The sequence below is a fragment of the Ornithodoros turicata genome, chromosome 3 (genome assembly GCF_037126465.1).
Source record: "Ornithodoros turicata isolate Travis chromosome 3, ASM3712646v1, whole genome shotgun sequence".
Classification (NCBI taxonomy): Eukaryota; Metazoa; Arthropoda; class Arachnida; order Ixodida; family Argasidae; genus Ornithodoros; species Ornithodoros turicata.
This window is the reverse complement of record NC_088203.1, coordinates 32,573,810-32,585,356: the sequence shown is the minus strand read 5'-3', so window position 1 is coordinate 32,585,356 and position 11,547 is coordinate 32,573,810. Positions and strand designations below refer to the sequence as shown.

At 45.6% G+C, this 11,547-nt stretch overlaps 1 protein-coding gene and 1 long non-coding RNA gene across 2 annotated transcripts; both read right to left on the bottom strand.

Moving 5' to 3' along the window:
* Positions 1–1,000: 1,000 nt before the first annotated feature.
* LOC135390164 (uncharacterized) lies at positions 1,001–1,699 on the bottom strand. Its single transcript, XR_010421743.1, has 3 exons — positions 1,611–1,699; positions 1,471–1,539; positions 1,001–1,388 (listed from the first exon to the last, which is right to left on the bottom strand). It is a non-coding gene; the product is annotated as an uncharacterized LOC135390164 (long non-coding RNA).
* A 4,097-nt stretch (positions 1,700–5,796) lies between these two features.
* LOC135389273 (uncharacterized) lies at positions 5,797–8,958 on the bottom strand. Its single transcript, XM_064619337.1, has 4 exons — positions 8,500–8,958; positions 8,260–8,406; positions 8,013–8,198; positions 5,797–7,943 (listed from the first exon to the last, which is right to left on the bottom strand). Exon 4 carries the CDS (start codon positions 7,330–7,332, stop codon positions 5,797–5,799), a length of 1,536 nt encoding a protein of 511 aa, XP_064475407.1. The 5' UTR covers positions 7,333–7,943; positions 8,013–8,198; positions 8,260–8,406; positions 8,500–8,958.
* Between the last annotated feature and the right edge of the window lie 2,589 nt (positions 8,959–11,547).

The window sequence follows — 11,547 nt, the reverse complement described above, 5'->3', positions numbered from 1 at the left end:
GTTTAATTACACCCTGCGTTTACCTTCGGTAATCTTTAATTGCATTTAATCTTTCTCTTAATTACATATATCTTACATTCATCACCATTATACTATAGTTTCTTGCTTTAGTTACCCTATCTCATACGCTTCAAATCATTTACCTCCATTTACATTTACCCTCTTATATCCCCTTTACATGTTCACTTATACCTCTGTGTCGATGTGGCTTCACCATCTGATACACGGACACACCACACACGCATACACACATAGCTTTTTTCCATTTTGACATTCCAAATGATATTAAAAACGAATTAGGTGAGTGGGCGTGGAGAGGAGACCATCACGCCACTTCGGAGCGCGCGGCGCTGAAACTTCGCGTTGGTGGCTACTGGACTGGGACGCGCACAAACGATCAGAACCGCCCTACCGGGGTCGCATTGGAGAGGTTTTTGCAGTGGAGACGCGCAGTGGACTCCTGAAAGCCGTGTGTTACTTCGCGCCTCGCATCACGACGAAATAGATGCGCGGCTATATAGACCCCTGTTGGAAATAGTCCAATTCAAAATAGACCAGAAATCTCATTCGGTTTAAGTGGATATCACATTTACAATTCTCATTGAAAGGAGCCAAAATTTCCCATTCCGAATCGACAATTTTGGACAAATACCATATTGAAAACTACTGGAATTTAGTGGGTTTCAAAGAGAAATCACAGTAATTGTCAATGGGGATGAAGTGGAACCACGCTTAATCACACTCATTGGAGGCCAGTCTAGTTTACCATTGGCCAATGTGCTGTAGCCCAGATTTTCCCATTAAAGTCACGTGGAAATTCTCATTGACGATTCACCTTTTGAATGTGTAATAACGTTCGATTCTGCTGCATCGAATGAGCAGAACGCATGTTTTTGCTGTAGAAAGGAGTTACACTAGATGCCGTTTCTGCGTGCACATTTATTTCTTCACACATCACAATACAGTAGATATTAAAATATTACAAGTGGGACATATAAAGGTGAAAGTTATTTCAAATGTTTCAAATGGTCAAAAGTGTAAATATTCACCAATCAGTTAAAAATCGCTAGCAAGAGAGTGAACAACAAGAGTAAAAACTCGATTCAGCACTTACATGTTTTGAAAGCATACTGCCCATCACTAACACACACAAAATAAATCCACAATGAACTTCATAGTGATGTGTCCCCAACGTCCGTACAGTGTCGACGAACAAAACAGGAGGTCTTGAAGCACTCAACCATCATGGTCTCCTGTGCTTCGTAGGTGATTCGCGATGTCCCGTCCAGCTTACGTTTCATGCGTGAAAACTAATCCCATCCAACTTCGGTAAGATTCCGTTCTCGCCACCTGCTGACAAATGCCTATGCCAGCTGCGTCGCACCAGCCTAACCTTCGAGAAACACAATTTTTAAAAGATACAAGAACAGCAGCATGTCAGTGTGAGTGGGTGTAAAATATATTACATACCGTTGCTCACAGCGTGGGAGGTAACACTGACTGCACATTTCGCTCTCCTCCCATCACCGGTTGTAATGCCTACGAACAGGGATAAAAACATGTGAGACTGCGTAGAAAGAACGGGTATGTTTCTAACATCGATTACATACCTTACAAAGGGGAAAAAATCCTCAAAATGACACCCGAAATACGCCAACTGCTTCCGAACCACGGCGGGACAAGGCGCGCATCCGAACACCTCGGCATTCCGTAACAGACTGACTAATCCGTTGAAGATTTGAGGAAACGCATGGACTTCCGTGCACTGGAATGTTATACGAATGCAGAAACAATAGCTTAAAGTGATAGGTGCGTATGAACTTACCGCGGCACATGTGCTTTTGAGTATATGTTCACGAACATTTGAAATAACGTAGCGAACTATTTTCAACGCGGACGAGCCACTATGCGGTGCGGCACGGAAACGTGTTACAACTCGCCCGCTTCGGACTCTGCCTCTGCGAGCGGCGACATCGACGAACGGCTTGCTGGGTTGATTTGTTCGGAATAAATTTTCATTTGCTTCATTAATTAATTTATACTAGGTGTGATTGTAGTTCAATTTTCACTCGCAATATATGTCGGTACTGTGCGTATTCTGGAGTTTCATTTGTTTGAATCGGACGCGTTCCTCGAATTAGTTCATGTTCTACACGGACGTACGGCGTTCTTCCTAATTATATTATTACTTAATTTGAGAGTGATGATGTACTATTGGTCACCATTACGCTCGTTCCTTCAGCAACTGGCTTCTCACTTATTGTATTGGCGGCCATGCAACATGTTGCATCCCACTAAGTCAATTGGAAAGCAGTTTCTCATTGGTACACACTAGCCCAATTCCTCATTCCTTCTATTGGAGCAGACTGTAATGCACAACATGTTGGATCTCATTAAATCAATTGGAAATCAGAGTTTCTCACTGACGACCATTAAACCATTTCGTTTAATTGGTTCCTTGCTTCGTGACGTGGTCTTCGCCACACAACACGACAGAGCCCGGTTTCGCGAAGGCAGCTTCCCTGCTTTACTTCGACTTCAGTCAATGAGAAATAGTCGGCTTTTACACGTTGAGCGAATTCGCAGCCTGATTTCTCATTGAATCTCATTAAAATTGCAGGGAGAAGTCAATGAGATCATGCCGAGTATTTCCAGCAGGGACACTCACTCCTTACCACACTAACAAGTTCGTCCTCGTCGGGGTGAGAACACAGTGTTCCTAGAAAGCATGTCCGCATAAACTGGACCTCACGCTATACACCGGCGTTCACCAACCTACCACCAATCGTGCATAGACTTGGTCACTGAGAACACCCACTTCGTTCAAGACATCCCTTATCTCGCCAACTATTTCGACGGCCACAAAGCAGTGGTCATCACACTGAAATAAACGATTTCTTTACAAACCTTAGTGCGCCCTCACAGCAGACGCTTGAATTTGCGTTACAGGAGTCATTACTTTTTTTTCACTTCCGCACACCTTCAAGCACATTCTTTATGTCAGTGTGCCTTTCGTAGACAGATACTCAAAAGGAAGGTACATATCCATTTTTCTTAGAAGTGTTTGGTTCTTGGTTTTTAAAGGGACGATCGGAAACCCATATGTCAAACCGATACCAATACGTTCGGCATTGGCAGACAATCTTCTAGGCTATTTAGTGAAAAGTCCTTCGATATTACTTCAACCAATTTTAAATATGAGCGCTGCTTCTGCGGCTACAGAGCCGCCGACGACAACGACATCAGTGTGACGTCAGTCCCTGACATGAGCAGTGACACGGCGACCACGGCTGTCAGAAGGGAAAGGCCAGGGAGAAGAGAGACAGACGAGAAATGCGGTCGAAACGCCCGCACGGAACGGTGCGCAATCAAAAGCGTTGTCGCCGTGCAGTAAAATGTAAAAAGACCTTGATAGACAGGGCGCGACGCCAAAAGGGAAAGTGACGAAAATAGTGTCAACTTCCGTCCTTAGGGAAATCCTGACATTGACATAGAAAGACTGCAATGTTTCCTGCGAGACTTTATAAACCGCGCTTCGCAATGGTACGTCTTAATTCCATTTATCTATTTTCTTTGCTGACTGGAGATGAAAAATAAGAGATATTGATTTGCTGGTATTGACGGTGATATTGTCCAATTACAACGATATTCACTGGGCAAAATCTGATAATTTGGCACTCTAGAAGGAGTATTGATTTGTGGACGCTATGAGACTGCTTCATGTGCATTTTCCCTTCAAGTACAGCAGAAACATGCTGAAGACCACATGTGCGCAAATGAAATGATTCAAGTGCCCTAAAGCGGGTAGCAACGCCGCACAAAACACTGGAACTGCCTTCCTTGCAGAAAAGAAACGCCATATTTTTTAACAGTGCGTGGCGTACGAAGGAGACATTAGAGAGTTTTAGCAGACCGTTGATAACGTGGCTAGCGTCTCACCGTATCAACCGGAACCAATCAGTGGATAAGATTCTGAGTCATGCACGAATGCGATTGGTTCCGATAGAGACGATAACTTTATCAACGGTATACTAAAACTCACTATTGACCATTCCATCCCTGTCGCTAGTGGCGGAAAACTATGGAACCCCGCTCGAGGGGATTAGCAGGTAGACTTCCGTCGGGCTATGTGCTGCTGTTTCACAGAAAAAAAAAAAAAAAAAAACATTTTCCTATTATTCCACCCTCAATACAGAAACAGCGAACTGGAGCAGGGACATGTCAAGGTACATATAAATGGTAGCGAAGCTTGGATTGGCCACCACGTCTTCAAGGGCTGCCATGAAAAAGATCGTCAGCGCCATCCATCCGTTGCGGGGCATACTACAAATTTCGTCATAATGACGTCACCTGGTACGTCACCGTTACGTATAGCACGGGGCGGGCCGCGCTCGCGCTACGCGTTCCTTCCACCGCGATGCCGAGCCGCAGAATGTCACAATCGCTGTTGAAAGCAAATCCAAGAGCAAAAGCTCATGAACAATTTGTAAACAGAGATGAATTAACACTTGCGACATGCGTGCAACAAAGGGCACAGGAGACCAGGTGGGGGCTTGCTTTCTTTTATCACAGGTAAATTCGCCATGGCGTTGTAAACAGTATAAATACCGTATAAATACAGTATAAACAGTATTATTTAGTCCGTCCAACTCCAGTATAAACACCCACGACAGAATAATGTGCAATAACCAGTATGACAGTCTATGTAGTGAATAAGCACAAAAGGACAATGTACAAATTCCAGCAAACACAGATAGGGCCCAGGACTTCATGCATGTCCAATGCATGCTGCTATTGTTGTCCCCATGCACATCTGGAGCTTTCCACATCTCTCTCGTACCAAGGAGGTGGAAGTGAACATATTTACAGTTTTGTATCACATTATATGATACTTGCATGCTGTGGGGTGCTATGTCTCCCCACAGTTTTTGGCATTCGTAATGAACGCTATGGAGGAATTAGAAGGCACAAGTCCATTAGCTCAGTTTAGAAGTCTCGGATACTCTATCTTGCAAAACAGCCAAAATAATATCAGCTTCCAGCAATGACAACCTTGTTCAGAGGGTACACACTGTTCATGACTACTACTTTGATTACAACAGCATTTTTGTATTAAAGGCATGTCGAAGCACTGACAATGTTCTCTGCTTCTGCTATTTTGGGCACATTTTGCCACGTGGTGTAGGTTTTCAAGCTGCACAAAGTGCTTAGCCTTGCACATAACTGCACGTACATACTGGCGGTTGTGCACACAACTATTGAACTCAGCGCAGGATCCAAAATATAAAATTATGTACTAGGGATCTATGTAGACATGTATGCACTAAATGCATATCAAAGAGAGGGCAGACTGCTGATCCAAAATAGAAAATCCATGCTAGGAATCTATATACAAGGGGAAGCAAACAACTTTATTATGGGATGATGGCTGGGGCTTCCACAGGGATACACCTAATACGTATCAAAGAATAGCAAACTGCTGAAGATTCAAAACAGAAAATGTATGCTTGGTATCTATGTACACAGGTGTACATACACTAAACATATAAATAGGCACACACTACTGAACTCTACATGGCTGTCATAATACAAACAACACAGGAAGGAACTATGTGTAAAAGTGCACTATGACAATCGTACGCTACACAGGAATGAAAGGATCACAAGAGATCATGTGCAATCTAGGTTACAACTGAATGCACTGGATAGACAACAGAACCATGCATATGCTTTTGCATGGAAAGAAAATAACTTCTGGTTATATCAAAACAACGTGCACAGATTATGAACTTAGTCTCACTGCCTGCTGCAGTGCCTTTTGACGTAACGTACTATTTCGTATACTTCCTCATTCCTATGTTGTGCAAACCAGAACACTCGCACCCTGAGAAAAAAGTGAAATAAATCATCACACACTGATGAAGAACATAAACTCAATGTCTTTGGCACAAGTGTGTCCAACACTTCACACAGCTTGGACCTGACCCCTTGGGAGGTGAAGAATGTCTTGACGTTTGCTTTGAAGGCCTCCTCGCACGCACCCACAAACGTCGCAAAGGCAGGAAGAGGAACTGACAGCTTTCCAAAGTCAGTACTGTCCACATTCTTTACACTCAAATAAAGTAATAGCTGGCTACTGTCCTGAAATGTGGCATTGTCTTCCAGCAGTTTGCATTTCTGCTCAGAGGGGCAAGTGTGAGCACCGTGAAATTTTGCACCAAGCCACCCTGCGAAGAATGTTGTGCTGTTGGACCCCAGCGGTGATGGCGACTCACTGGGTGCCACGATGACATCGTCAGTGATGTGCGTGGCAGCTGAACATCCAAGTCTGCTCATGTAGTTAGGACCAATAAATATTGCCGCCAGGAGGGAGTCCACGTCTTCAGCATAGTTTGAGCCCTGCGTAGTCTTAAAAAGTTGTCTGAGTAGCAGATGCCGTACTGCTGCCTGGAACTGAATGCAGCTGGAGTCAGGGTTGCTTCCACACTTTGTCCTAATTATGCAGAAGGTGTTTTCGAGTGCATCCTGGTTCAGCCTTCGAGTGAGGAGGTACTGTATGCCAGAGTTTCGCAGGTCTTCGCTGAGCTGAAGCACGGAAGTCATGGTCAAGCAGAAGCCACGGATACACGGGGGCGGTCTCTTGCATCGAAGAACTGTAATCTTCTCAAACTCGGACAGGCACTCCAGCAAGAAGTCCTTGTGAGCAGACCCCTGTTGTATTGCCGAAGAATATTTCGTATTGCCATGCAGGTGGCTACTGTTAAGAGTGTCGAAGAGACGGTTGACGCGCTCAACAAATCTGGCTGTGTGGATGGCATCAGGTGATAGCTGGTGGAAAGTCGATAGGGTGAACATTGAGGCTGCAACATGGTTGCTGAAGATATGTGCAGCCAGTTTGACTTTCATTTTTGAGCTGGACGTTAAATTGAAGTGCCCATCAGTTAGCCGTGGCATGGACCGTATTTCAAACTGTTTGTCAATGGCAAAAGCATCCCGGATATGCTGCGCCCTTATGATGTGGTTGCAAACCTGGAAGTCATACTTTAACAGAATGTTGCAAAGGCATTTCAGCAGGTGGGATGGATCAAATATGAAGAACAGCTTCTCATCACCAATAGTGAGATACGGCTTCACAGTTGTAACCAGCTTCCCCAGTAGAGAGATATTCTGGATTCCTTGGTCACATGTCACAACTTTTGGCCTCAATCCTGCACTCAGGAGGCAGTGGTAGCATTCAAGCAGTTTCTCTTCCAAGTCTGAAGCAGACGCTGCTCTGTGAGTGAAGAAGTAGCCTAAGACCTGCTTCAATGGGGAACAAATGCCTCTAGCCATGAAGAGAAGTGCTTTGTTTGCCAACTAGGAGTGAGCATAGTTGTCACAGCTCGGAAATCCTTCAAAACAGTCTTTTGTTGCATTGTAGTGCAGTTCCCTCTTGATGTGCATCTCGTCGAAGATCACACAGAGCTTGTCCATTTCAGAGAAGTTCCTCACCTTTCGCTTCACAACATCAAAGACTTCATCTGAAAATCCAGGTCGTAGTGGGATACGTTTCATCCACAGCTGTAGTGACCTCACTGACGGCAAGTGGAACAGCTTTCGGCAGTACCTGTAGCCACGGTGGCTGGGAAAGTACAAGTTCAGCGCGAATGTCTTGTTTGGTGGTGACCAACGGCGCCCAAATTTGCACACAGCTCCCATCTTTATCTGTGCCTCAATGAAGTCTGCGACAGTTTCAGAGACGTGACACCTCACATGCCCCATCAGGTCACGGATGGTCCTCGTTCACCTACGCCTTTCAAGGTCTCTCTGAAGCTTCTTGTTGCGGGCTTGCAGCTGGTGCACTTTCTTCCGGAGGTTATCCAGCTTGCCTTTTGTTGGCTGTGCTGGAGGTGCCAGACTACTGGACGATGGGCAAGCTTTGGGGGGATGCCAGCCGCTTCCACCTACAAATGGTGATCAAAAAGCATTCACAAGTTATCGGACTTCATGGCGGTAGAGTATTCGTCACATACCTTCTAAGTGCTGAGGTGACGAGACTGCACGTAGTACACCAGACGACGTTCTTGGCAGAGAAGTGACAACTGCAGCTAGTGGGGAGACAACAGTGCTCTGTTTTGACAAGGCTGGTGTGTGTCGTGCGTAGCTATGGTCCTGATGAGACAGATCACGCTGTTGCTGACTTGCTTCTGTACCACACTCTGATGAAGCAGATGATGTCGTACAGTTAGCCAACCCAACAACTACGTTACTCAAGTATACCTTCAGCATGGCAAGGATGACTCATCTGGTGAAGGTGTATTGCTCCTGTGCTGTCGTCATCGCTGGCTACCACAGCTTGCACACGTTCCTCCGTCGAAGGCCCACTGCTTTCAAGTCTGCTCTGATTGGCGTAGGCACTACTTCCTCCTGTAAACCACCAGTAGCACTCGCAATAATTGCCTCTAGAGTTACAACATTTTCATGTGATAACTTGAGCATACCGACTTGTATTATACTTACCAACGCCATGCAGTGTGCTCTTCAATGTAGGAACTGCATCCCACCGAAGCCTTCCTGTGCGCAAAAAGCAACTGGTGCGAAGTGCTGGGAGCACAGGACCTTACAGCGAATGGAGACTCGTATCCGCCTCCAGGTTGCAAAACTCCAGCCACGCCTTGTACCTGCGAAGCAGTTTTATGTTGAAGAATTATGCAAAGCTGTGCCACGAAAACATGCACTAGCTACAGCAGCCTGACCCTGTATGCCCTACATTCAGAGCTAAACAAAAGAAAAAGTCAGCAAGCAAAGCAAGCCGTCAACATGCTAGCATTGGGTACATGTGAGCACATGCAGCACAGCTCTTTGTGTCCCGTACATGCAAACCGTTGCAAAACTCCTCGTTCAAAGCAGCCCAGCAGCCACATGCTTAAATACCACATGTTTACACAATGCCACATGTTTACCACCTCACTGTGGAAGGATGACCTATCCAGGGAGCGTCCATACAGTCTGAAAGCTGGAAAACAGGTGATACCATTGCAACGCTATTAATCTTATGTAACTTGCACTATGTTCACTTCACCGCTCTCAATAAAACTCGGGGGAGGGGGGGGAGAGAGGTAGGCATTGTACTTCACCAAACACGTACTGTACGTCCTCAACCAAGTGCCTCAGCTCCGTTCTCGGCCGTAGACACATAACATATATGAACTCACCTCAAGGGGTCACGAGGAATACGGTGGAAGCTTATACCGCCCATAGTGTCATCGGCGTCACAGTTTCCTTTCTCATTCAGGAGGCACCGCTTATGTACGCTCCTCGACATGGTGCGTCTCCCGGTAGAGAATGCAGGAACAGGTTTACCGGCGTTCTGTTGTGTTTAACCACTGTTCGTGTGTGCCTGCCTTACCTTAGTTCTCCGAGAAGTGTCCCCTGTTCGACTTGGTAGTTTGAAATTGAAAAGACGACGATGAAGAAGAAAACGGCTATCAACAGTCACAAAGTGCGCAGTCAATCTACGGCAAATATGGTGAGCTAGAAGGACTGGTGTGTTGAAAGGCGGTTGAAAACGGGTCGTGCCGACGGGCCTGCCGACAGGTGGCTACGAAGGGCTCGGCTCGCTCTCGCTGCGCGCGCCCTCGTGATCACGTGGCCCTATATGCAAAGAGCAACGCGGAGAACTCCAGAGTACCTGCCATAGGCGAAACTGAAGCAGTACGCCGCAAAATCGAGGGAAAGAAAGATGTGCGCGTGCTGGTGTGTCACGCTGATAAACTCGATAAACTTGATAAACTGCTGACAACGGGGCGTGCTTGAAGTCGGTGCAGGGTTCTGCCTAGGAATGGGCAGTGATGTTTTCGTTTTTAATGTATGCTAGAGGTAGCGCCTTAATGTTCAGGAAGAAAATGTCAGTCGATGATTCTCCCGTTTTGGCACATTGTAAGAAGGTGGCGAAATTTTCGCTACAGTAATTTGAGTTACCCGGTTACGTTTGGATTTCGTTATACACCCCGTTCCACGCTGCTTGTAGTGAATGAATTCAGCTTGTGTGCGAAACGTTAAGGTATCCTTGGAATTCTCTGGTGTGAATAAGTTTCGCATATAGAGACACACTGAGACTTAATATAGTATATATTCTGGAAATCAACTGATGTCGTTCCCGCTGAGATCAGCTATTTTCCACTTTCGAATATGTAGCGATACATGTTAATACATTCAGAGTGTTTGAAATTGTCGAGGAACTAATACCTAAACCAACTCGTGTCACCCAATTACAGAAAGTGAAGGATCATCAGGAATTTACGTTTCTATGAAGAGAAGGTGTCTGAGTTGAGAAAAAAAAACATAGAAAATACTCATTTAACAATGCCTTTGTGAATAAGGAATGTGGCACAGAGAAGAGAGGTGGCAGAAAATGTAGGAGCAGAGGAACTGTAGAAATGTAAACGGATCGTTGCATTGCCGTGGTTGTCCGGCTTCAAAGACAAACATGTGGATACAGTTTTATCGCGAAACCATCGGGGGAAGGCGTAACACTGAATCGATACGAGCTAGTAACAACAGCTGGTGATCTTGCCTTATTTAGTGACTCTAATCTTGTCAGATACCGTCAACATTCCCAAAATGATGCCGTACATCGTGTCAAAAAAGTAAAAGAAGCATTAATGAGGCTCCTTGAAAAGGGGTTGCGAGGATGAGTACGACAATTAGTAAATTCTACACAGGGGCGGTGCTAGGGGTGTGCGGGGCCTGGGGCAAAGGCACATCGCGGGCTCATTGTGAACATCGTAGGATGAGGTTGAATTCCATGTGGCACACGTATCCCAAAGACAACTGACGTGATTTTTTAGTTATTTGTAGAGGTAATTGCACGCTAGTTGCAACCGCATGCACACCCATACATGGGATGATGATGGGACCCGCAATTAACCGCCGCCGGTACATTGCTTTTCCAGAAGGTCGTTCGCTCTACTGGTACCGTACACGAACTGGACAAAAGTGCTTGTTACAGAAAACTAGAGCTGCGTACAGTATATAGTTGTGCATCGAAAATAACATCCCACAGTAATTACTAATCACAGTTGCGCGATGGCATTCACACTAGCAGTGCCGGATTTAGGGAAGGACAGACGGAGCACTTGCCCCGGGGCACCCACCACAAAGGGGCCTCCACCAGTAAAGGTCTTGTCCAAGGGAAATCTGTTTTGCATGCCTGAAACGCATCAATGAAACGGAAACTTGGTAAAAATCTGTCCTCCGTCCACGCATATCGACCCCGACATGAATAGACATGAATAGAATATTTATTTCACTTGTCTACGAAATGTTCAAAATATGACAAAACCTGACTGCTGAAAAATCTCGGACTAGTGTGCCACACGGCCGCCGTCCTTTAGAAACAAAACGATGTCATTTATAGACATATAATACACGAATACATAGAATACATAGAATAATACATAGAATGCACGAGGGAGCCCCACAGCACAGTGCCCCGGGGCCCCCACCACTGTAAATCCAACACTGCATACCAGCAACCTGATGGGTGCCAACTGCCAAGGGCACTTG

Bases quoted from the DNA above. Each gene is read 5' to 3' on its own strand.
- LOC135389273 (XM_064619337.1), bottom strand. From the start codon at position 7,332: ATGGCTAGAGGCATTTGTTCCCCATTGAAGCAGGTCTTAGGCTACTTC.